Below are 27859 nucleotides of genomic sequence, written 5' to 3'. Positions count from 1 at the left end.
CACACACACACAGTTTCACCCAACCACACACACACACACACACACACACAGTCTCACACACACACACACACACACACACACACACACACACACACACACACACACGCATACACGTGCACTGACACACACGCATCTAAACACACTGAAGAAAAGATAAAAACAGTTTATTACAATGTGAACTCATAAGTGCATATCACAGTTACGTGGTAAGAAGAAAATCGAAAGTAAGTGATTTAAACATGGACAAATACATTTTATTTTCTAAACATGTCCGCTCGCAAGACCCATTGATGGCACATAACATACATTGGCAAGTAAACATCAAGACTTTACTCGTTTTGTTTTGTGTAGGTCCGAGCCAGTGGAAGAAGAAAACAATTCCAATAATGAGCTGACGCCGATTTGTTTTCTTTCTTGAGAATGTAGGGGGTTCAAGCGAAACCTATCCAGCATCAATAGTATTCCCTGTTTTGTTCTTTATAGACAAACATATATTCAGAACTGGATCGATGACAAATTTTAACTCAATTCTAAAACTGAGTTCATTCAAACCAAGTTATGATTAAAATTTGCTTCATCGCAAAATCCTTCTCTTCCTATTCCTTCTGTAATGTGGAGACGTTCGTTAATCTACATTTCCATACAATGAAGGATGAACAGAATCTTCTCCAAATGCCATTCAAAATACTTATCAAATTAAATATACATTTGTCATTACCCGCTATTTATACGAGCTAGTCGTGTGACAGAGAGTTTTCTTGCACACGAGACTGTAGATGTTTCACGACGGCTTTAGCCGGAGTGAAACAGCAGCAGTCGAGTGTGCAAGAAAACTCTCTGTCACACGACTAGCTCGTAATGGCGATTATGTCTCACAGCTTCAACAGAGGAGAGAACAAACACGTTTTGCGTACTCACGCTTGATAAACCTAAACACAGGAGCAGCCATTGTGGAGAGATCTACTTTTTGACGAAAGTGACCGAACAACTATAAATGACGTCTCGGTATATGTGAATGACGTCACAGTCATCGTCACAGTCTGTATCTTTTGAAGCATCGCAATCTTCATGACGTCTTTCTGTGTCTGCATCCGCGAAATGTTTGTTCTTTCCGGGATCTTTGTCATCTATGTTCAGAACTCTGTCCTTATAGTGTCAGACTAACAGGCCTCCTGAGCGAGCCACTTTCCAAGGGCAGCTAAATTCGCGTATGGAAACAGTACTGTCGTCTGGGATGCCGTTTTCAGTATTCTGAGCGTTGAAGAATTTGTAAAGAGAAGAAACGATAACAGCAGGAGAAATAAAAGTCGTGTGTGCATTTTGGGGTTTTTGGGGGGACGATTTCGAGTTTGAATCCGTTCTTGCACATGCTCCAAAGCGTGTAACATACAATCTTGCACACGTTTGCTTTAGTAGTGGCAAAGAAGGAAAGCGTGTGACATATATACATATTACGGCAACTCTAGTTCGATCCTGGCAACTTTTAGATAAAGGTTAAGAGGGAGAAGGAAAGGATACGATTTCATATAGTCCTGTGAGGTTACCCTCATGGAAATTCGGGCTGCTTTCTCCCTGGGGAAAGCGAGCTGCCATACAGTATACGGCGCTACCCATTTTTGTTGTTGTTATATGCATGCGTGTATTCATGTTTCCAAGCCCTCAGAGTTTCGCTGTGTACTTGGGATCTTTATCGTGCGCATGCGTGCACACGCGGGTGTTCCGAAACCGAGGAGAGTCTGCAACAAATTGACGCTGGGGATCGAACCCACGCTGATGGCGACAAATGGTTTTTAGGCAAGCAAAGTTAGCTGAAGCAGGAAAATTTCACATAATTATATCATTATTATATTATATCAGAACATTGAAGACGTTATACCCAGAAAAAAAGGGAGTGCAGGGTGCAAGCACACATAACTGAGAGTATAGCAAGTATAGCAGAAGCAAGGCAAAATTACTACATTTAGTCAAGCTGTCCAACTCACGGAATGAAACTGAACTCACTGCATTTTTTCACCAAGACAATACAGCTTCGTCAATTCCCCCGCACGTGTAAAACGCAGTGAAATTGACAAGCCAGTCAGTATAGCGTAGTAGCGGTTGGGTTTAGCAGGATATCGCGCTTTTCTGTACCAATATTCTTTTTAACTTTCTGAGCTTGTTTTTAATCCAAACATAACAAATCTATATGTTTGTGGAATCCGGAATCGACAAGGAATAAGATGAAATTGTTTCTAAATCGAGTTCGGAAAATTATTTTTAATCATAATTTTCATATGTTTAATTTTCTGAGCTTGTTTTTAATTTGAATATAACATATTTATATGTTTTTTGAATCAGAGAGTAATGAAGAATAATAGGAAATTATTTTTGGATAGTTTTATAGAAAAACAATTTTGATTACAATTTTCAGATTTTTAATGACCAAACTGATTAATTAATGTTTAAGCCTCCAAGCTGAAATGCAATACCAAAGTCTGGCTTTTGTCGAAGATTGCTTGACCAAACTTTCAATCAATGTGCTTAAAAAATGAATGCGTGACAGTGCCGCCTCAAATTTCACAAAAAGCCGGATATGACGTCATCAAATACATTTATCAAACAAGTCGCGTGAAGCGATACAAACACATTTATTCAAGCTATCGGCATAAAAGGAACAGATTAACTAAATACAAGTCGCGTAAGGCGATAATACAACATTTAGTCAAGCTGTCGAACTCACAGAATGAAACTGAACGCAATGCCATTTTTCAGCAAGACCGTATACTCGTAGCATCGTCAGTCCACCGCTCATGGCAAAGGCAGTGAAATTGACAAGAAGAGCGGGGTAGTAGTTGCGCTAAGAAGGATAGCACGCTTTTCTGTACCTCTCTTCGTTTTAACTTTCTGAGCGTGTTTTTAATCCAAACATATCATATCTATACGTTTTTGGAATCAAGAACCGACAAGGAATAAGATGAAAGTGTTTTTAAATTGATTTCGACAATTTAATTTTGATAATAATTTTTATATATTTAATTTTCAGAGCTTTTTTTAATCCGAATATAACATATTTATATGTTTTTGGAATCAGCAAATAATGAAAAATAAGATGAACGTAAACTTGGATCGTTTTATAAAATAATTTGTTTTTCTTACAATTTTTAGATTTTTAATGACCAAAGTCATCAATTAATTTTTAAGCCACCAAGCTGAAATGCAATACTGAAGTCCGAGCTTTGTCGAAGATTGCTTGGCCAAAATTTCAATCAATTTGATTGAAAAATGAGGGTGTGACAGTGCCGCCTCAACTTTTACAAAAAGCCGGATATGACGTCATCAAAGGTATTTATCGAAAAAAGGAAAAACTGATGTCTGGGGATATCATTCCCAGGAACTTTCATGTCAAATTTCATAAAGATCGGTCCAGTAGTTTGGTCTGAATCGCTCTACACACACACACGCACAGACAGACAGACAGACAGACACACACACACATACACCACGACCCTCGTCTTGATTCCCCCTCTATGTTAAAACATTTAGTCAAAACTTGACTAAATGTAAGATAGTCTCGACTAACCACACGGACAAACCGAGACTAGTCAAGCTCGTCTCCGCGCAGCGCGCGAACGCAGTACTTACTTATTTTCTTATTTCTTATTTTCTTTAATTCTGAGCACATGTTTATGGTAAACATGACATATGTATATGTTTTTTAAATCAGAAGAAATTGAGAAATACGATACAATTTTTTTTAAATCTGCTAGTGAAAATTCGATTTTAATGACAAGTTTAATCAGCATACTAATTAACTAATTTTCACGCTGCCAAGCTGAAATTCAATCTCACAGTCCGGAATTCGTCGAAAATTGCTTGACCAAAATTTCAATTAAATTGATTGAAAAATGAGGGCGTGACAGTGCGGCCTCAACTCTCACAAAAAGCCGGATATGACGTCATCAAAGATATTTATCGAAAAAATGGAAAACAAATCTAGGTTTATTATACCCCGGAACTATCGTGTGCAATTTCATGAATATCGGTCCAGTAGTTTTCTCTGAATCGATGTATATATACACACACACACACACACACACACACATACACACGACAGCACACACATACATACATACATACATACATACACACACACACACACATACACACACACATACACACACACACACATGCATCACGACCCTCGTCTCGATTCCCCGTCTATGTTAAAACATTTAGTCAAAACTTGACTAAATTTTAAAAAAACGAAAAATAACGTGTGGGGATGTTATACCCAAAAACTTTCATGTAAAGTTTCATGAAGATCGGTCCAATATATTTCTCTGAATCGCTCTACACATACACACAGACACACATACATACACTACGACCCTCGTCTCGATTCCCCGTCTACGTTAAAACATTTAGTCAAAATTTGACTAAATGTAAAAAACGGCTATTGAAAGGAAGGAGGCTAGTAAAATAGAAAGAGAGATGTTCCCTCCTTTTTCTTATACGCTTTAGTTAATTCGAAGAAGAGCATCAACAGTTTCGAAACTGGATGAAGAAAAAAGTGAGAGCAAAATAAAAAGGAGTTTACAGCAATCATATCAAATTTATAATTATAAAGTATGTATGTGATCTAGCATTCTATACATATTTGCCCAAACATACAAGAATGTAACTTTCAAAAAACAGAGCAACAGTTATTGTTAACGTGCAGGGAAATAAGGCAGTAGGGCCCAGACACCGAGACTCGCTAGCCTGCCGTGGCAAACATCATGCAAACACTAACAAGTCCAAGATGCAGGGGTTTACTACATTACAGAACAAATCTCCCGGATATAGCTGAAGGCCAAAGCATGCACAGTCATATGGAGCTGCTGGGAGAACTCCTCATCTTCCTCTTCCACCACAGCGCGCTTAGCTTGCCGTTCAGCCTCCTCTCTATTGACGTGTTTTTTTAGCTGTCTGCTTTGAATCAGGCCTTCAACGTGGCTGTTGATGTCGAAAATCAACCTGGTTGTGTAGTACGTATTACCGTTTGCCCTCACCATGTCCTGAAAACGATAAAACACACACACACACACACACACACACACACAGAGACACACACACACACACACACACACGCGCACGCGCGCGCGCGCGCGCACACACGCACACACACAAGACCCGTTTTTAAGAAAATGAGATTGAATACCAAAATTCTGCATGCTACCATTTCCCTCGTACCCTTACTTCGTTCTTTCCTTGTTCTCATGACACTTCGGAAGGATTGCAGCTTTTATGATCAATATGTGTAAGTTACACCTCCGTTTATCCATGTTAACGCGTGGTACAGGGTGACCCAAAACAAATGCAACCATCAACAATTCTGATATCTTCTACATCTGTCGACCGAATCACTTTATATTTGGGGGACATACACCTCAGCCTATGCATGACGCTTCAACAAAGTGGCCATTCTTTAGATCAAATAGTCTGACTTTCGTGCAATTTCAAAACAGGTTTCCATATTCGGCGAACAACTCAGCAGAACGAAGTTTGACATTGAGCGGTAACAAAATCTGATTCAAACCCTCCAGACTTTTACTTTTTGAATTATCTGAATGTCTGAGTATACACAAACACCCCCTTCACCCTCTAGATCTTCGGTGACCTGAAGAAATCAGTTACAGCTAGGTTCAGGGCAATCTCTATAGACAGGAAAGCTTTTGTGAAATTAACAATTTTGGAGGTGTAATTTGGAACACTTTTTGGAGAAAAGGTAAATGTCGGACCATTTTACCTATATAGACTCGAAACTTTGTAGAATGGTCGTGAAAGAACTGAAGTTCACGAATAACTATGAACATATTTGCAAAACTCAAATGACTGGAAAAAGTAACCCTTTCGTATATGACGCGCAAAATTAATCAATGACATGAACGCATTCATCCATGGGAAATGCCTTGACCCTGCCTATAATTGCTGTATTCAAGTCATTGATTGTTTAATTTGATTCAGGTAGACCATGACATTTTTTCCCCAAAGGTAACAATCTGGAGGGATTAAATCGGGTTGATGTGGCTACCGCTCAATATCAAACCTCGTACTGTTGAGTCGATCCCCGAATTTGGAAACCTTTTTTGAAATTGCACAAAAGTCAGACCATTAATTTCAATCTATAAAATGGTCACTTTGTGGAATGTTCATGCATAGGCTATAATTTATGTCCTTAAATATGAAGTGATTCTGTCATAAGATGTAAAAGTGATTAACACGCATATTTGAAGATTCGTGCGCTAAAATTAAACATACAGTGAATTTTGACGAGTTTTGACCACAAGTGCGCATGTACGTAGAGGTTACATGCCGAGTCTCAGTGATTATCAAAAATAATGGTCGAAGTTAGCGGATCATGAAAAATGCGAGCTTTAGCGAGCTTTTTCATGACCGCGAACTGAGACCATTATTTTTTATAATCACTGAGACGAGGTGTGTAACCTCTTTATTCCTCCTTTCTTCAGTTATTCAAAGAAAAGAGGAGGTTTTTTGCGAAAGTTTGATCGAATCCTATTCACTCAACCAGTCAACCTGCGCAGGCGATCGATTAATGCGCGATTGTATAGTTCCGTGCAAATCATTCCATTCTGTTAACACTTCTTGTCAGTTTTCCTATTTTGGACTAAAATCAAGTACACAGATATGCTGTTATTCTGCTGTGGCGGCAAAGGCAGATATTGTGTGTTCTGTATATGTTTTGGTATCGGTTAGGATAATGTTCTTTCGTCAAATGGGACTAGCAGACGAACTTTTGCACCCGTGTTCCAACGTTAAAAACTGTATGAAGTTAAGTTTTCTGGGGAAAATAGTGTATGAAACCGCTTTATGTTGTTTAAATTGATGAGATGTGTGCATTTGGTTGCGTGTGATCTGTTTATTAAATGAAATATTGTTGAAAACTGACCGTCGGATTGCACTCTGTTGTCGAAGAAACTGAGTGAAAAGAAGGGGAACTACTCTTGTCGCTAGACAAAGTATGAGTTACTTGCCTTGGGAAATTGCTTGTGATGAACGTCTGATCTAGATTCAGAAAACAACCGAACTCATGGATTTTATATGGAGATTCATGTGTTCAGGCCTGTAGTTGTTAATTTAAATGCGGTATGTTTGTATTGTTTGCTCCAGAGATGTATACTTCGTACATTAGAGCGTTCGGAACTTTTCAGTCGCGAAAAGTAGTACCGAAACAGAACAGCTTCTCAACCCATTGCACTATCGAGGATTCAGGCTGTTGCTGGGTCGTTATTTGTTTGGTTGCTGGGTCATTATCGAAAAATAACTACCCCTACAAGTTTACAGAGGTAAAGAAGCAGAGGGGGGAATAAATAGAGATTACACAATGTACTAATTTTAACTCGCATTGGGAATCCCGAGAGACTTTCTATGTTCAGTGGAGCACTTACGGGGGTCTCGGCATGCTTCGGTACCCTTGGATTACGCAGCATATTCACCTCCTCAGCTAACAAAGACAAAGAGGCAGGTCATGGGATAAATAGAGAATACTACATGGCTTGCTGAGTCGTACCAGATTTACACGAGTTGTTTTTTAAAATATTGAACTGCGAGCAAAAGCGAGCTGTTCACTATTTGAAAAAGCAACGAGTGTAAATCTGGTACGAAACAGCAAGCCATGTTGTATTCTGTTTATCCTACATACCGTACTTACATGTATTTTACTGAACATGTCCTGCAGTCGAGGCAGCTAAATTGAAGATGCTTGTTTTGGAACCTCATCTCATCTGAAGCCTCGTGCAATCTACTACGTCAAAGTAAAGAAACGTCACTATGAAAGTGTGGTTTGACGTATTAGTTCTAAAAATTCAATCAATCAATCAATCAATATGAGGCTTATATCGCGCGTATTCCGTGGGTACAGTTCTAAGCGCAGGGATTTATTTATTTTTTTATTTTTTATTTTTATTGTATGCAATTTATATCGCGCACATATTCCAGGCGCAGGGATTTATTCATCGAGGGTAATTAGCGAGCGCAATTTTTTTCTTCTGTAATGACGTTTGTCTAGGTGACTTTGGCATCATAAGCGGTGGAAAAACAGGTCCCTGCCAGACTTGCTTGACATGACCTCATTTACATTATATACACACGTGTTATTTGAACGATTATTATCTCACGAGTGTCTCTCTCACGTATGTAGGATAAACTGATTTATTATATGAACGAGAATTACGGTGGATACATGTTTGTATGTCTCTATTGTTTAGCGTGGTAATCTTACGACAGAACATAAATCCCAAACAGTTATTTATACACCGCCTTGAAGTATTTATGTTGTTTGGTGTGATATTCCAAACCCAAATCCAAGCTGTGTCATTACTTTCCGATTTTCCTTAATAACTCACCAGAAACTTGATCATCACTTCCTGTAGCAGGGTTTCCTTTGCCGCTGGAGTAGCTTTGTTGTTCATTCCAATGTAGCGGTAGTTGGCGTCTACAAGTACCTTTTTCAGCTCCCCGGGCATTTTTTTTACCTCTTCATCAAGGGCCTTCTTCTGCTCGGCTGAAATAGAACACACCGGCACAGTAATATGCGCATTCGAACGCAAATACGGGATACTGGAGTTTTTGCATAATACTTTAACTTTGAAAGAAGGAACAGGGTTTTTGACACGGTTTTCATCATGATTTTGAGGTTAAGCTGCTCCTTGCATTCAGAATATATAACCCCAAGGACACGGTGTCCGTTGTCGTCTAAAGTTGAAAAATGGGTGGAGCGATCTGATGGAGAGAGACAAAGAGAGAGAGAGAGAGAGAAACTGAGAAAGACGGACAATGACAACTCTTTATTTAAGGTAAGAAAACCCCATGGGTTTCGCGCAAAATTGGGTTTTTTGGTGTTCACGCTACACACTAGAATACAAACCGATTTGCACGAAACTTGCTCAGTTTTGTCTGACTTTTCGTATTGAGAGGTGGCCGCATGTAGATTCCCGAGAAATCTGTGTTGTGTTTTCCGAAAGCAAACATATCAATCCATGAACTTGACGCCGCCAACATTTCTTCGATCTACTCATACCGAACTACTGTAATCGTAGTACAACAAGTTTGCACATCTAAAACTGTACAAGATATGCACATGGCATATTTAGATTCAGCACGCAAATACACGCTCTGTTTTGCAAGTGTGGCTTCATACGTACCCTTTCACACATCAGCCAATCAAAAACAAGGTTACCCACTTTCTGGCAACAGCAGACGAACACAAGCAACGTATTTAGATCTACATTGTGATACTCATACCTGTCAAGTCTTACGATTTTCGCGTAATTCTTACGGAATTTTGATGTTTTTCAAGTCTTACGGCGTATACCGAAGATCTTACGGTTTTTACAAAATTTGGTCAAATAAAAAAAAGATCGCAAAGGTTCGTCCGAGAACAAAGTAACAGCTACAAAATCTCGCGGTAACTGATCCGGCGGAAGTACAAGGCAACGAGTACTGTGCGACCACGCTTGACCACACGCGACCTCAAATTAAAGCAGTTACATGTACTATTGTTGTTGTTCTCGGTATCTTCAAGGTATTTTCTCACGTTGCGCGAAGTTTTAAACCATAGAAATGAAACTAAGGGAGTTGTGATGCATTTTGGAAGAGCTCGCGATCGAAAGCAAAAGGAGCCGGATTTCTGTCACATCCAATCATGTCGGACTTGTTTTTAGAACACGCGCGACCTCAAACTTAAGCATTTACATGTCATATTTTTGTTGTTCTAGTATCTACACAGTATTTTCTCATGTTGTACCAAGTGTGAAGCCATATAAATAAAAATAAGTGCGTTGTGATGCAATTTCGAAGAGGTAGAGAGCGATGTTTGTCACAACCGATCATAATCATATACGACTTGTTTTTAGAACATGCGCGACCTCAAACTAAAGCATTTACATGTCATATTTTTGTTGATCTGGTATTTGTCCTTGATTGTTGAGACACACATGAGTTTCTGGCTTGTAACTTGTGTGTTTTACATGTTCTGTTTGGATCAAATGTTCTCTTTTGTGGTGGGGGTTTCCATTCATGATTGAATCACTGTGCTCAATGAATGAATGTTGTTAAAACACACTTGTCTTGTGCCTTTACTATCATGTGGTGTTTTTGTGCATTCTGGTAAAAATTTTGTGAGGGGTGTAAATGAGTGTCTGGTTGGACGTGTGCCGTCTTTGTACAATTTAGGTGATTCTCGGTACAATTTACATTTAAACATGCTTTGCATTTCAAAATTACATAAAACAGTGTAAGTCAGTGTTGAGAAAAGTTTTTTTTATTATGTGTGAAATAAGGCTGAATTCTTGTTGTGTGTGTATGTGTGCATGTATTTAGTTCTTGTGGTGATTAATCTAACGACTTCTGCAGTTTTGCACGTTGTCTTCTGCTTTTTGGTGCAAACTTATGGTTTTGTGAGCAAAATCTTATGGTGAGAGTCCACAAGAGCTTGACAGGTATGGATACTTGAATCATCTTCCAAAGTTGTTTAACGAGGGTAATAGCCTGCTTATTTGCATCTTGCCCTCGTAAGAGAGAGAGAGACAGAGACAGAGAAAGAGAAAGAGACTGAGTCAGAGAGACAGAAAGTAAGAGATGAAAGCTTTGATTGTAAATTACAACAAAAAAACAGATTTTGGAGAAAAAAACGCTTTACCAATGGTGTCACCCAAAGCATCCATTCCATTGAACACAATGATAAGGTACTTGGACATCTCCTTCGAAAACAGTTCCTTGAGCTTGACGTACGCCTGGTACTCTTCCTGTGTGAGCAGTGTACATCATTGTAAAATAAGACTAATCACCATCATGTCATAGAGCTGCGAAATTTAAACAATCTTAATTAAAGAAACAGAATCTGATTAGAGTTCCTTTTCCAAGCAGGAGACAGTAACGTGGATTTTTTTTTTAACTTTAAGACCTGGGCAAACTACAATCAACATGATCATTTAATCTTTACATCAACTAAGCAAATTTGTTTTTCACAGTATTAACACACGGCCAGGAGTCTAAACGCAAAAATAAATGTCAAAGTCAACAACTTGACAAAACAATCTACTTTTTAAAATACATTATAATGAACTGTACAAACAACTTCAATATTACGGCAAGTCAATAGAAAATTGGACGTCATGCAGATCTTACAATTTAAATTATTCGAACTTTTTGTACTAGCTCTTGGTTAAACACTTCTTGACCCTTCAATGACATTTCCGCTACCGAGGTCTTAGCATTTATACAATAGCTGATCTAGGAAAGTATGCACTGATTACACTCTAAACAGCAGTGAACATAAGTATGTTGAACACATTTCTGACAGAAATGTTGAACACTTTGTGACATAGTACATAGTTCTACAAGCGAAAGAGACACACATAATACACACTCATTGTTAATATGTGCACACTATGTGTTTGTTACGTGTGACTCTTTCGTTTGTACAAGTAAGCCAGCAAAACTTTGAACAATGTCACAAAGTGTTCAACGCTTGTTACAGAAATGTGTTCAAAATATGTTCAATTCTATTTAGAGTGTAGGATACGCCATTACATAATCGTGTTTTGTTTCTATTTTAGTCGACGGAATTTTGCTTAAAGAGCTGTTGATTAAGGAAAAATAGAAATATAGATTAGTGTTTCAAGTCGTAAACACAATAACCAGAAATGCAAAGTAAATATATGTTTGATGAATCTTTTATGATGTGTTATTGTATGTGTGTGTGTGTGTGTGTGTGTGTGTGTGTGTGTGTGTGTGCGTATGTGTGTGTGTGTGTAAAAGAGAGAGAGAGAGAAAGAGAGAGAGAGAGAGAGCGAGAGAGAGAGAGAGAGCGAGAGAGAGAGCGAGAGAGCGAGAGAGCGAGAGAGAGAGAGAGAGCGAGAGAGAGAGAGAGAGAGAGAGAGAGAGAGAGCGAGAGAGAGAGAGAGAGCGAGAGAGAGAGCGAGAGAGAGAGAGAGAGAGAGCGAGAGAGAGAGAGAGAGAGAGAGCGAGAGAGAAAGAGAAAGAGAGAGCGAGAGAGAAAGAGAAAGAGAGAGCGAGAGAGAGAGAGAGAGAGAGAGAGAGAGAGAGAGAGAGAGAGAGAGAGAGAGAGAGGGAGAGAGAGGGAGAGAGAGCAGACCGACAAGTAGACAGGCAGGCACAGACCAAGAGAGCTCAAACCTTGGTAAAGCGCCGGTCAGTTCTGAGAGCAAGGACAAGCAGATGAGGTCCAGGGCAGGCCACTGCAACACTCTTGCCCACTTCACGGAATATGACGTCATCACCTTTGTCTGTATCGCACAGGCCTGGTGTGTCCACTAGCTGCCACACACATTCAAGGTATCATACATAAGGAAACAGCATTGCCCTCAGGTCGCTTCCAAAGTTCTTCCATAAGATTCTGCGTTGCAAATAATGTTACCGCATAGGAGGGATGTCTTTATTTTGAAAAAGCAAGTGGTTTGAAAGCTTAATCAAATGTCGTAACATAGGCAAAGAAAGAGGGCTCCTTGGGACAGCTCAGTTGCGTGGCTTCCTCTGAGTTACTTCCCTTGTTTGTTTAATGACGCTGTAAACTAGTGTGCCGCTTCATAGAGGGTGCATCCGGTTCAGCAGCCAATCTGGACTACTTTTTACCTCCAGAACTGAAGAGCAGCCGCACTTTGAAGCTCAATAACTCACTTTGAGTTTATCAATAAGCACACGGTGGTGCAAATCGTATTGTGATCGTCTAGATTAAGGCACAGTAGATTCCCCATATTCTTCCCTTCCTCTTTCTTATATCGCCAGAAATTCCAACATCCCAGTGATCCCCTCTCCCCCTCAGAAATGGTCTGACCAATGGCATCACTTTCAAAACCATTGTGCTATCAGCTTTCATAAGCGTACAGCCATCTCTAGATTAACTTTTTTCGCAATTATGCACATCGGAGCCACGATCAGCCGCCGATTGCTTGCATTGATCGCTGAGCAAACGTGTTTTCCTAAACTCACGTGACCTCACTGCCAGCGGTCAATGACAGCCAGCGATCATTGCTGTAGCGAATCGTGAAACTCGATGTGCATATTTCAACAGAAAAGACTATCATAGTTAGCATGCACTAGATAACGCCACATCACTGTTTGTCGTTTGCCGAGATCGCGGGTCTAAACCGGTCAGCAGCGTGTTTTCCTTTCTACTCACTTTCCGACTCACTGCTTGTGACGTAACTCTACCACATTTTACGATTATTTTATTCACAGCAAACGATCAGGGTGTCAGACGAAAGACGTATCGTAAAGCAAAAGGAAAACTTATCACTTTTCCAAGTGACATTTTCTAGGCCACATATTTTTTGTTTTTACATTATTTTAGTCAAGTTATGACAACATGTTTTAACATAGGGGGGGGAATCGAGACGAGGGTCGTGGTGTCTGTGTGTGTGTGTGTGTGTGTGTGTGTGTGTGTGTGTGTGTGTGTGTGTGTGTGTGTAGAGCGATTCAGAGTAAACTACTGGACCGATCTTTATGACATTTTACATGAGAGTTTCCGGGTATGATATCCCCAGATGTTTTCTTCAGTTTTTGGATAAATGTCTTTGATGACGTCATATCCGGCTTTTTTAACAAGTTGAGGCGGCACTGTCACACCCTCATTTTTCAATAAAATTGATTGAAAGTTTGGCCAAGCAATTTTCGACGAAGGCCGGACTTTGGTATTGCATTTCAGCTTGGAGGCTTAAAAATTAATTCATGACTTTGGTCATTAAAAATCTAAAAATTGTAATTAATTTTTTTGGTTTTTTAATGATCCAAAATTATATATCCAAAACATATAAATATGTTATGTTCGTATTAAAAACAAACTCTGAACATTAACAATATAAACATTATGATTAAAATTAAATTTCCGAAATCGATTTATAAACAATTTCATTTTTTTCCTAGTCCGTTTCTGATTCCAAAAACATATAGATATGATATGTTTGGATTAAAAACACGCTCAGAAAGTTAAAACGAAGAGAGGTACAGAAAAGCGTGCTATGCTGCACAGCGCAACCACTACCGCTCTAAACAGGCTCGTTAATTCCACTGCCTTTTGCACGAGCGGCGGACTACGGTCATTGTGAACAAATGCAGCACTGTGTTCAGTTTCATTCTGTGAGTTCCACAGCTTGACTAAATGTTGTATTTTCGCCTTACGCGACTTGTTTGTTTACTGAGGTTGACATAAGCTGGATTGCTGTTCACATATTAATATTTTGATACATACCTCTATGAGAGTTCCACTCCGTTTTCCTGTTTGCCATTCACATTTTGCAGTCTCTGATCTCATTCCTCTTCCAACCTTGAACGTATTTTGGTTCAGCAAGCTGTTCCCGAAGGAACTTTTGCCGGACCCGGTCTTTCCGATCAGGATTATACGTATGGCTGGCAGAGAAAAAAATGAATCTTTGATTTGTAAAGGTGCAATTTGCATTTTTCACTTGTTGAGGAAAAGAAATAAAACAAGTCGAGTGAAGCAATATGAAAACATTTAGTCAATCCGTCGGCCTGAAAATAAAAGATCAACACTTAATAACAGCCAACACCGAGACTTCATGCACTAAGGCTATGCTAGCTTAAAGATATTATACCGAAGGCGTCATCTTCGAGATTTTTTTGACGATTTGGACCTTAACAAGTTCAAGGGACATCCGCTGTCCTGTATTAGAAACAACTGCAATGATTTGGTCAAAACTGCTCGGAAACTATACGAACTAATTACATGAATATTTATCAGCGAGCGGTTTGCTTCGCCCGGTTTTTCTGTCAGGAGTCCGGACTTCCGGTCATCACCATTATTTATGTAGTTTTCATGGATACCCATCGTCAAACAAAATTAAGACCGTTGGGTTGAGGCCGAGGAAGTCAAACTTACAGTCGAGCTCACGCATTCAAATTCCGTGCCATACAGGGCTAAATCGCTTCGCATAACAGAAACAAACACAACGTGCATGGGAGAAAGCAGGGTCATGCAAGGTCGTGGTTCTCGTAGCAGACGACGGTAATGCCTATCGCCAGTTCCTCTGAACAGTCAAAAGCCATCGCTAGAGTTCGTGTGAATCACAGCCGTTTGGTGCGTTTAGATTCAGAGGTACATAATAACGTGCTATTGCAGATAAGCTTACAGCGAGTCGCATTGGAAATCACAAACTGACGACTACATTGGGAAGGAAAGGAAACTGGATCACACGGGTTCACGATGGCTCAGGGGTAAGATAAACCACGCAAAAATTAATTCTTTGAAAATTACTCGCTCTTTACGGAGGGCACTTAAGATGTTCTCAAGCGGTGAGTGTTTAAATGAAAGGGTGTTTGTACTGTGTGTAAAAGCCTGACAGTATCTGTGATTTTTTACGGGAGGCTTACTGTGCCTTTGAATGCTGGTCGACTGAGATTTCAACCATTTGATACTGTTTGTTGCTGTGTCTCTGTAGATTGAGTATTTCGCGCATATTATACACATGTACTTCCGAGACAGGAATAGTATCACATCAAATGAACTGCATCTTACTATTGCCCAAGCAGACACATTTCCGCCACCTGCTAGTTTCTTTGAAGACGCCGACAATCGGTTTGTGACAAAATCATTCACTTGTATTTTTATTTTATTTAGAGGTACTCAATAACATGCCATTGCAGATACAGAAGAATCGCATTGAAATTACAAACTGACGACTAAATTCATCACGCATGTGAAAAAGGAAAGTGGGTCACACGGGGCCACGATGGCTTGGGGGTTGCATAAACCACGAGAACTGGTGTGTGGTTGACGCATGCTAAATAGCCCTTCAAGCGAACTGTGTCATTTAATAATGTTAAATGCTAGTGCAAGTGTGTTCCATCAGGTTAGATTTGCTTATTGTGTTAAAGATTCCATCGTTCTTTAAACCTCATGTGAGGTGGAGCGGGGCTTTAATCTGTACATTTATTGAATTTAAAGATGACACGGACAGCACTTTTGGTCAGTGTTATAGGAAATATGATAGCCGTGCTTGTTATTACATACGTGAACCTATGTTTTATGTTTTATGTGTGTTGTCCTATACAATTGTTGTTATAATCGTTTACAGACAGGCAGGGTGTGCAGAAGAAAATTTTCATTTTTTATGTAATATTTAAATGGACAATAAAGTGCTGTTATTGTTATTGTTATTGTTATTGTTACTGTTATAGTTAAGGGCCCACTCCGCCTCACAGGAGGTCTACAGAACGATGACAACTTTTCACTAAGACAGCTTTACCAGAAGGAACACACTCTTGATAGCGTTCAACGACATTGAAAGCCACTTACAAATGACATGAATGGCTATTTAGCAAGCATAAATCACACAGCAGTTCTCATGGTTTATTCAATCCTTGTGCCATCGGGGCTACGTGTGACCCACTTTATTCATATATGACCTATGGAGGCGTTTTCAGTACCACAGCGACTCTACATCTGAAAAAGCACGTTCTTGTGTACCTCTGAATCTAAAATAGCTTAGGCGATAAGGAATTTAATGCTGCACATTTTAGGCAAAGCAAACCCTGTGGTTCAGAAGACGGGTTCCACAGTACAGTTCAATATTAGCGTCAGAAACATTATTTGGGAGCGCTGTGGTGGCCGTTGTGGCCAGTCAAAGTAGTTGGTTGCTCAGTTTTGACTAACATGATTGGCCATAGTAAGGAACTTACTGCTCCACCGGTGTCGAACATTGCTGTGACCGTGCTGAAATAATTGACCGGACACATTTTGCGAATCTCGACGTTTATTGCCAACAAGAATCTGTAATGGTTGAAGTATCATGAATTTTGACCAACTTGGCTACTAAGCAGTAATTACACGCAATACATCAAAGAGGGGTTCTTATTGACGTTCAAAGCAGCTGTGCCAAAGCCAAAGACAAAAGCTAAGAAAGTGGCATAACAAACTGCGTGAGCGACATTGTGTTTTTTTGCATAACATAGAGTGATTTCTTTAACCATTTAACCGACTCCTTCACATTCAAAAATATAAAACTAAGTATCAAAAAAGTCGAAAATCTCAAAACAGTTCATCTGCACCGGGGGTGCAAAAAAGAAACGCACCGGACATGTCACCGGATGTTTACCATCGCGCCAGCCTGTGAATTGCTAAAGAGCACGCCTTCGTCTGAAGACTGTGAGTATATTACTGGGTTTTACTATAGAAATGTATTATGTATGACATTAAAAGAATGTACAAGTCCTTATTAAATGAATGTATTCTTTATCCTGATATGGTCGGATGGATTAAATGTGATCGATGCATGCCGTTGCTTTGATCGCAACTTGTGTTCGATAGCAGGATAGCACGTGTACTTTTTCAAAGAGAAAAGGCCATTCAGACATAAAGATTCAGGCAGGGAATAATGTATCTGCTTTGTAAGCTTACTTCTGGAATATACCACTAATCGTACGTGTTCAATGTCTGAAAAATGTACTCTATGTGTTTCTGCACTGCTAGATCTGCGCAGTCTGTGGAAAAAAGTATGGGAAGCCATTTGTGTCAAAACAAGCTCGAATGTTAACATTTCTCTATTGTTTTTTGTTTTTACAAATTCGGCGAATTTTCTTAAATAAAACCGTTAAAGTCATAAATGACTATCAGAATATGTCTGCAAATGCTTATGTGTGCGCGCATGCGTACCAGAGAGAGAGAGAGAGAGAGAGAGAGAGAGAGAGAGAGAGAGAGAGAGAGAGAGAGAGAGAGAGAGAGAGAGAGAGAGAGAGAGAGTTATCTGCTGTCACATTGTTTTTCACAACATAGGAAAAGGTGTTTTAATTGTCTATGTTGTCACTTTTGGATTGCAGAGACGCCATGTGAAACTCTACAAATAAACAGGAACTAAGCAAAACATGTCAAGAAAGTATCAACGTCTTGATCATTTCAGTAAATATGGAAAACCTGCTAACAAAAAGGTGGTTATTGACTGGAATTTATGTGCGTTGTGTCAAATTAGTTCAAAAGAGTCACTCATTTGCCCAGCTAAGAAGGACGGTGTAGGTTACAAATATGTGGCTGAAAACCTTACACAATTTCAAAGTCTTGGAGAGTTACCGATCCCTGTATCACTGGAACTATTGGACGAAGGACATGGACTGGAGAATGCTTTTAAAGCGCATAGTGCTTCGTAGCATAAGTCTTGCAGAACGAAAGTAAGTAGCACTGTTCTCACACGGAAAAGAAAACTGGATGAAGTATCGGTGAGTCCTGCTAAAACTCGGAAGTCGACTGTTTCTTCTGACTGTATCAACAATGTGTGCTTTTTCAACTCAAATAGTTTCCCTGCGCTGGTCGCCGGCTGGCCAGCGCCTCCATTTTGTTTTGTAGTTTTTTTCTGCGAAGAACCACCCAGAAGTGCAGGGTTTCATAGCGTGTCAACAATTCCAGTGGATACCAAAGTCCGTAACCATGATAAACTTATCAATGACCAGCTTGTCCTTAGGAAGCTTGCGCCTTGTGATATGGTAGCAACTGAAGCAAAATACCACAAGAAATGTATGAATGCCTTTTTTTAAGGCGAGAACCAAAGTTACATCTGGACAATGTGGAGGCAGATGGGGACCAGAGGATCAAAGATGTTGCTTTTGCAGAACTTGTTGCATACATTGAAGACTTCCGAGACAAGCCAGAAACAGCACCCGTTTTCACAATGTCACACATCTGCCAGCTGTACATCTCACGTTTAGCAGATCTTGGTTTGAAAGATTCCTATGTGCATACAACAAGACTTCGAGAAAAGCTCCTTTCAGCTGTGCCTGATCTTGTTTCAACCACGCAGGGTAAAGAGGCTGTCCTTGCATTTGATAGGGACATAGGAGATGCTCTTAAATCAGCATGTAACACTGGTTCTGATATTCTTCAGCTTTCCAAAGCTGCTCAGATAGTGAGGAAAGAAATACTCAAGTCACAACAGGTCTTTCAAGGCAGCTTCAAAGACAGATGCCAAGAAGAATCAGTCCCATCGTCTTTAAACACGCTGGTTAGCTTCATATTGAAAGGACCATCTGTTGTTGAGCAGCACCAACCCGACAGTGACCCTCAGCAACAAGCTGTCTTGACAATTTCTAAATTGATTGCATTCAACTGTAAAAAATCTTCAAAGACAGGATCTGTTCACAGGCGAAATCGGGAAAGGGAGACTGTTGCCTATAAATACATGCTGACACTAGAAACAAAGATCTGGTGGAAACAATGCACACTCATGGAATCGGAATTTCGTATGCCCGGGTGCTTTGTATTTCTACAGAGGTAGCTAGCAAGGTATGTGCTAAGTTTGAAGAAGAAGCAGTTGTTGTACCAACAAAGATGCTGAAAAACGTCTTCACGATAGGAGCTGTGGATAACATTGACCACAACCCTTCTTCAACAACAGCTACACATTCTTTTCACGGCACCAGTATTTCGTTGATGCAACACAGAGTGAGTGAATGCGAGGGTCAAGAACAAGCAGTCCCTCTCATTGGTGAGAAAAGCAACCAACCTCGAAGTATTCCTCTGCTTCCTGCTACATACACCAACGTCATGCCTGTACCTTGCACATCAGAAGAAAACTTTGCACCAGACGTCCAAGGACCTTGCAGACCCTGCGTCAGCAAAGAAATCGACGGCAAGGAATCAGAATGTGAGTGGCTGCGGCATGTTCATGCCTTTCTTGAGAGAAATCCAGCGAAAGAAAATGAAAACATTTCGTGGGCAGCATACTATGCATCACAGCTCAGAACTGATGACAAGCCTGTGTCAAGGATAGGACTGATGCCCCTTCTGTCTGACAATGCACATCCGCCATGTCATGGATCTCATCAAATGCGCAACTCAACACCTCAATCCATCACAGACCCCCATCTTAATCATGGACCAGCCACTATTCACAATCGCAAAAGAGATACAGTGGCAATGGCCGGCAGAGTCTTTCTTTCTTTGGTGTTTAACGTCGTTTTCAACCATTCAAGGTTATATCGCGACGGAGGGAAGGGGGGAGATGGGATAGAGCCACTTGTCAATTGTTTCTTGTTCACAAAAGCACTAATCAAAAATTGCTCCAGGGGCTTGCAACGTAGTACAATATATTACCTTACTGGGAGAATGCAAGTTTCCAGTACAAAGGACTTAACATTTCTTACATACTGCTTGACTAAAATCTTTACAAACATTAACTATATTCTATACAAGAAACACTTAACAAGGGTAAAAGGAGAAACAGAATCCGTTAGTCGCCATTACGACATGCTGGGGAGCATCGGTTAAATTCTTGGGGCCGGCAGAGTATGGTGAGCAGAACTATATCATCATGCTTGGTGGTCTCCATATTTAAATGGCTGCCTTCAAAACCATCGGCGATTGGTTGAAGGGTTCAGGGTGGGTCAGTGGGGTGGCAGACGCTGGTGTTCTTCTACCAGGTATTGCAGAGTCGTGTGTCAAAGTTACTCATCTGAAGAGAACTCGACACATCCATCACCGCAGTACGTGGTTCTACTGGAAATACTGGAAAGGTTCGTCAGCATCATGTCCGAACGCACAAGTTCAGAACAGACTGTCAACAAGGCCAGACAAAGTATGTTCACCAAAGGAAAGAGAACTCTGGAAAACATAAGACCCACATCTGCTGCTCTTCAACAGCACACAAGGGCTGTTTACCAGGGTGGCTTCATCTGGGGTCAGTGTCTGCTGAAAGAGCCTGATCTACCAAGTCCAGCTCAGTGGGGGTGGCAGAAGGATGCAGGTCAGACCTGGCGACCGTTGTGGACCACCCTGCCGCAAGCCCAAGAAACTTGCTATGAACTCATACATTGTGGCTGCAAACAGGGATGTAGAGGCCGCTGCAAATGCTCAAAGGCAAACCTGCAGTGCACAGCGCTGTGTTTCTGTGGTGGGGACTGCAAACGTGATTAGCCGCGCCTGAACAACACGCAGACCTCTTAGTAGTATTTACTTCAAGGTAAGATTTATGTCAAGCACAATCTCATCGGTTCTTATTTTCCTCTTGTTATTTCATAGTAGTTTTGGTTTGTATTGCATTTGTTTTGCCGGGAAATTCTTACTCATGATAAGTGGCGCCGGTGAAGAAAATGTACATGGGCGGAATGGGTTACCTTGTTTAACGCTCTATTGTGGCTATCATGGGCCCCGTACAAGGTGTTTCTGACGCTAAATTTGCAGGCTAATGTGTCCACAAGGTGTATGCAAAAAATCATGCTTTGCCTCAAATTTGCAGTATCAGCCTGATATTCGACCCTTATCGCCCTAACTAAAACGACAAACGACTGCGAGTGACAAAAACTGAGCCGCGGCGGTTGACTTCAAAGAAACTAGCGATATGGTAGGAAAATGGTAAGATGCAGCTCATGAGATGTGATTTTAGCTCTGTTGCGGCAGCGCATTTTAAGCGCAAAACTGTTTCTACACAGACACAGCAACGAACGATATCAAATGTTCGGAAATCTCAGTCGACTGTCAACTCACACGGCCTCGCATGACCTGCATCCGGGTCCCTTTCTTCAAACTTTCAAAACTTCGAATTGTACTCATCTTGTCTTGGCGATAAAATAATGCTTTCGTGATTGAAGAATGTTTGTCGCACGTCTATTCTCCAGCAAGACAACCCCGTGCCTCTTCTGACTGTCGCATCCTTACCATTCCACACACCAAAACCAAAACATACGGACAACGCACTTTCACTTTCTGCGCACCCACACAATGGAATTCTCTCCCCTTTCACATCCGCCACTCTCAGTCACCCCGAGCATTCAAACGAGCACTTAAAACACACCTTTTCAAGAAATACACCCCCTGATTTTGTTTTCTCAGTCCATCAGTAGGCTACATGTAGTGTATTTGTTGTTTTAGTGATAATGTGATAATGTATATAAACATCTTGGGCTGTTTTCAGTATTGTTGATAACATATTCTGTTTGATTAAGGGTATTCAGCTGGTATTTCCTTATTTTCACTACCTATTTTATTCATGTTTTTATTACTTAGTTAGTGGAATAATTTTTTGTGATGTATGTTTGATGGTGTATGTTTTTAATTAAGCGTTTTTGACTATGAATGTAGATGTAAATGCTTGTATAACTGTGTTTTAATTTTAAATGTGTCAAGCGCAAAGAGCATAATTGTAAAGTTATGATGTTGCGCTATATAAATGCTCATTTATTATTATTTAAGTTATTGAGACATCCCAGTGCACTAAGGGATTTATAGAGCAAATCGAGAAAATTCATTATTGAACGAAGCGCATAGCGCTGAGTTCAATAATTATTTTCGAGATTTGCTCTATAAATCCCTTAGTGCACTGGGATTGTTTCAATAGCGATATTGTCAGTACCGCCATAGAAAAAAGAAGATTTCAAACGCACATTTTGCAACGCGCATTTGAATAGGCATAACTGTGTGGTCAGGTCGTGTACAGTAAAGATCTACTTTTGTGTGGGGTGTCTCAAGTGTGTCGTGCTTTCGTCACACGCATTTTAATTTCTGTTGGTAAATTCCAGTGTAGCGTTAATCTAAAAGGACTGGGTGGCCGAGTGGTAACGCACTTGCGCTCGGAATCGAGAGGTTGCGTGTTCGACCCTGGGTCGGGCCGCTATTTTCTCCCCCCTTTCCTAACCTAGATGGTGGGTTCAAGTGCTATAGTCTTTCGGATGAGACGAAAAACCGAGGTTCCTTCGTGTACACTATATTGGGGTGTGCACGTTAAAGACCCCACGATTGACAAAAGGGTCTTTCCTGGCAAAATTGTATAGGCATAGATAAAAATGTCCATCAAATACCCGTGTGACTTGGAATAAAGGCCGCGAAAGGTGAACATTCGCCTAACAGGCTTGAGGTTTGCTGGTCGATGTGAATGCGTGATATATTGTGTAAAAAATTCCATCTCACACGGCATAAAGCGCTTTGAACTTCGGATAAGGCGCTATATAAATAAAGAGAATAATAAAAATAACAGTGATGATCTTTCAGAGAGACCTCATTTGAACTCGGAGAAAGGATTTGCGATTCGAAACCTCCAGTCGAGCTTCGACGGATTGACTGTGCGGAGTGACTCCCCTTGAATTGACTCGAAGGACTCGACAAACAAATGTGGCATATTTCTCGTGTTGTATCTTCACTCATCGGGGAGTCTGATACTAAATATGAACGGTAAGAATGCTCTGAACCCTACACGTATTATATCCCCATCGTTTTTTTCGTTCACATTTGCCCAACATGTTAATTTGCTGAGCGGGGTTAATGTCGTCTGCTAGTGCTAGGCTACCTGAGCAATCGAACCACTGCAGTCTGCACTGAGTCTGCACGCTGGTAATAGGTCTTATATATGGTAAGAACGTTCTGAACCTTACACGTTTTCGATTACGATTGTTCTTGCCTTGAAATAATAATTCGGAAACCATTCATTTACTGAACTGATGTAGTCGTATTTCTGTGTAGTCTGCTACAGAGTCGATCGAGTCAGTCTTCCAAACTGGTCTAGCTGGTACGTTATCGGAATAACACTTGTGTTTTCTGTTAGCCGCTGGGAATTGTATACTAACTCATCATTTGGTAATGTGGATGATAAGCTACATGCCACTAACACGGCATATGAGAAGAATCTATGCAAGTCGGCGAAAATTAGATGAAACACAGCGACTTCTATTTTTAGATCACTGGCACTGGCACAGGCACATGCAATCTGTCAGAAAAAAACCCACTTCTGCTTTAATTGAGAAGCAGGGAATTTATGGTCATTTGGTATTGTGGAGAATATAAGCTACATGTCATTAATTAATTCTGAGGATGAGAGCACAGTCTCGCTTAGGCAAAGGGCGGAAGAATACGCTCTGTGGAAAAGTTAGCGCACTCCAAGAGTGCGCTAACAGTGTTAGCGCATCGCCATTAGCCAATCAACTGGTTCACATCAGTCATGTGACACCAGTACTTACTGACAATTATTATTATTATGCTGTCAATTTATCATTTAGATTTTAAAAGTTAGGTCTAGCTCCAAAACTAGGCGTCCGATTTTCATGGGTGTATACGTCCTGTTCTAACTGCACGAACTATATTCTTTGAAAATGTCTCACTCTCAACGGAAAGCAGCCAGGATGTTCCCGAGCGGTAAGCGTTCAAATGGCAGTATGTTTGTGTTGTATGTAAAAGTTCATGGAACTCAGTGATCAGAAACAGATGGTTTCCGGTAGGCGGAGGGGGGCCTGAAGAAACAAGTCAGATATATTTAAACTTAAGCCAACAATGTATATATATACAGGGTAAAAGTGGAAATGACCCGTATCTAATCTGTGGTGTTTTTTTCGGCAGCCATAATTCAATCCATTTGAACCTTAAAGGCACAGTAAGCCTCCCGTAAACCATCACAGATACTGTCAGGCTTTTACACACAGTACAAACACCCTTCCATTTGAACGCTCACCAAACGGGAACATCCTAGGTGCCCTACGTAAAGAGCGAGCAGTTTTCAAAGAATTAATTTTGCAGATTGTGTCAGAGACAATCGGACCGTGGTGCGTTTTGGCGCTAGACTTAAAGGCACAGTAAGCCTCCCGTAAACCATCACAGAGCTCCCCGAGCGTCTAAATACAGTACAAGCATACTTCCATTTGAGCGCTCACCGAACGGGAATATCCGGGCTGCTTTCTGTCGAGCGTGAGACATTTTCAAAGAATTTATTTTCGTAGACTTGTTCGTTAACAACAACGGCGCCTCGTTTTTGCGCTAGACCTAACTTTTAAAATCTAAATAATAAATTGACAGCTTGTTACACAAACATTCTTTAATCATAAAAGAATTCGTTTTTCATCAAGACAAGATCAGAACAATTCGAAGTTGTGAAAGTTTAAAAAAAAGAAAAGCCCGGAAGCAGGGTCACGCAAGGGTCGTAGCAGACGGTTTATCAGTGCAAATCGCCGTTCCTCTCAACAGTCAAAAGCCATCGCAAGAGTTCTTGTGAACCACAGCCGTTGTTTCGTGCATAAAAAAACGTGCTATTGTAGATAAGCTCACATCGAGTCGCATTCATGACTAACTGACGACTGCATTGTGAAAAAGGAAAACTGGATCACACGGGTTCACGATGGCTCAGGGGTAAGATAAACCACGCAAAAATAAATTCTTTGAAAATTGTTCGCTCTTTACGGAGGGCACCTAGGATGTTCTCAATTGGTGAGTGTTTAAATGAAAGGGTGTTTGTACTGTGTGTAAAAGCCTGACCGTATCTGTGATGGTTTACGGGAGGCTTACTCTGCCTTTAACTTTTAAAATCTAAATAATAAATTGACAGCTGGTTACACAAACATTCTTGGGGGCCCGGGTAGCTCAGGTATGTTTGTGTAACCAGCTCTCTCTCTTTCTCTGAGTATTGTGACATGCAACACATCCACAGCCTGGATGTTCTTTGTGAATGTATTTCTTTAAAGCACATTTCCACTCTGCGCAGGAAGTAGTCATAATGATGAGTTTTAGAAGTCATCAAACTGGGCAGATCTGATCTAGTAAGCGGAACTTCCCCGTAAAAAAAACTTACCGTTGCTCATGTTTGACCAAAGTGGAAAGATTTATCTGAAAAAAGGAAAGAATAGTAAATAAGCAAGCTGCTCCGGAATGATGTAAAACAAAAATGCATGGTGGCGATATAAATAAGAAGAACGATCATGTAATATGTAATGAAAATATGTTAGGTAGTTTAATTAGAAACGATGTGCACACACACACACACACACACACACACACACACACACACACACACACACACACACACACACACACACACACACACACACACACACACACACACACACACACACACACACATGCATGGTCACCGGCCTCATCTCGATTCTCAGTCTACCGGAATATGTTTATTCAAAACAAGTCACCAAGCAAACACAACGTATAAACAAGTCGCGTAAGGCGAAATTACAACATTTAGTCAAGCTGTCGAACTCACAGAATGAAACTGAACTCACTGCATTTTTACAGCAAGAGCGTATACTCGTAGCATCGTCAGTCCACCGCTCGATGCAAAGGCAGTGAAATTGACAAGAAGAGCGGTGTAGTTGTTGCGCTGAGAAGGATAGCACGCTTTTCTTTATCTCTATTCTTTTTAACTTTCTGAGCGTGTTTTTAATCCAAACATATCACATCTATATGTTTTTGGAATCAGGAACCCACAAGGAATAAGATGAAATTGTTTTTAAATCGATTTCGGAAATTTTATTTTAATAATAATTTGTGTATTTTAAATTTCAGAGCTTGTTTTTAATCCGAATATAAGATATTTATATATTTTTCGAATCAGAAAATGATGAGGAATAAGATAAACATAAATTTGGATCGTTTTAAAACCAATTTATTTTTTTTACAATTTTCAGATTTTTAATGACCAAAGTCATTAATTAATTTTTAAGCCACCAAGCTGAAATGCAATACCGAAGTCCGGCCTTTGTCGAAAATTGCTGGGCCAAAATTTCAATCAATTTGACTGAAAAATGAGGGTGTGACAGTGCCGCCTCAACTTTTACAAAAAGCCGGATATGACGTCATCAAAGGTATTTATCGAAAAAACAAAAAAAACGTCCGGGGATATCATACCCAGGAACTCTCATGTCAAATTTCATAAAGATCGGTCCAGTAGTTTGGTCTGAATCGCTCCACACACACACACACACACACATACACCACAACCCTTGTCTCGATTCCCCCCTCTACGTTAAAAAAGCACAATTAAAACAATAAAAACAAGCAGTTGAACGAACGAACAAACTATCAGAGAGAGAGACAGAGAGAGAGAAAGAGAAAGAGAGAGAGAGAGAGACAGACAGACAGACAGACAGACAGACAGACACAGACACAGAGACACAGAGATAGAGAGAGAGAGTTTTAAACTAAATAGAGATTCAAGCACGTTAAACATGTCTAATGTCTTACCAAGCCAAGAAACTCCACAGTCACTGAACGCAACGCTGAGTTTGGTGACTGCAGTAACATACAAGGCCAAAAGAAGACTGTGCGATGGCAAAGATTTGCAACACAAGCTCGTTTTGAAGCTCCGCCCACAAGTAAAGCAATGCACCACCTCGGTCATACGATGTCCCCGCCTACTGCGAAACGACAACTGGGGGGGGGGGGGGGGGGGGGGGGCGGTTAAACCGGTTTGAACCTGCCGCTCTAAAATGTCACTCGCCGTCGTTGATACTTGGACTTTGCCAGGGAATCTAATACATTGTAAGCACTCCATGCGTTTAATAGCACACCTGATATAATAGCATGTGTTGTATTGAGGCTATCTTGGGATCCCCCAGCCCTCCCCTACCCCCCCCCCCCCCCCCCCCCCCCCCCCCCCCCCTACCCCCTTCGTTCGCCTCATTCAGTCAGACAGAACGCCCTAGACTCGTAAACAAGTTTGTTTTTTTGAGAATCCCGTCATATGCGTCATACTGATATACTATTGTCTGCATGCACACTCGATTTTTGATAAACGCACTTTATGCCTGCGCCATGAATGCACATAACGTGTTTGCAAATGTCCTGATTTCTCCTCCTATCAATTGTAAACCTCTAAAACTACTTGTTGGAGGACATCCACCTTTAGCAATATGTTTGATTTCTCAGGAAGGACGCTCAGAATGTTTTCTAACAGTGTATTCAGGCCTAGACAAAACTATGGATTGTCGGTGCAAGAAAAACAAGTCGCGTAAGGCGAAATTACTACATTTAGTCAAGCTGTCGAACTCACGGAATGAAACTGAACGCACTGTAGTTTTTCACCAAGACAGTACAGCTTCGTCAATCCCCGCGAGAAGGAAATTGCTCACCTTCCACGTGCAAAACGCATTGAAA

At 40.6% G+C, this 27859-nt stretch overlaps 1 protein-coding gene across 1 annotated transcript; it reads right to left on the bottom strand.

Moving 5' to 3' along the window:
- Window positions 1-148: 148 nt before the first annotated feature.
- LOC138972526 (GTPase IMAP family member 4-like) lies at window positions 149-27023 on the bottom strand. The gene is made up of 7 exons (XM_070345171.1): window positions 26948-27023; window positions 25545-25579; window positions 14249-14406; window positions 12178-12318; window positions 10679-10784; window positions 8385-8542; window positions 149-5036 (listed from the first exon to the last, which is right to left on the bottom strand). The coding sequence occupies exons 2-7, from the start codon at window positions 25552-25554 to the stop codon at window positions 4794-4796; spliced, it is 816 nt and encodes a 271-aa protein (XP_070201272.1). The 5' UTR covers window positions 25555-25579; window positions 26948-27023; the 3' UTR covers window positions 149-4793.
- Between the last annotated feature and the right edge of the window lie 836 nt (window positions 27024-27859).

The sequence above is a fragment of the Littorina saxatilis genome, linkage group LG8 (assembly GCF_037325665.1).
Source record: "Littorina saxatilis isolate snail1 linkage group LG8, US_GU_Lsax_2.0, whole genome shotgun sequence".
In the NCBI taxonomy this organism is placed as follows: domain Eukaryota; kingdom Metazoa; phylum Mollusca; class Gastropoda; order Littorinimorpha; family Littorinidae; genus Littorina; species Littorina saxatilis.
Note: the sequence above shows the minus strand (reverse complement) of the source record. Positions and strands in the feature narration are given on the sequence as shown.

Excerpts from the sequence above, each read along its gene's own strand:
- LOC138972526 (XM_070345171.1), bottom strand. Across the intron at positions 12,319-14,248 it reads GGAGTGGAACTCTCATAGAG|CTAGTGGACACACCAGGCCT; the intron begins GTATGTATCAAA and ends TGTGTGTGGCAG. Across the intron at positions 10,785-12,177 it reads CTGACCGGCGCTTTACCAAG|GAAGAGTACCAGGCGTACGT; the intron begins GTTTGAGCTCTC and ends CTGCTCACACAG.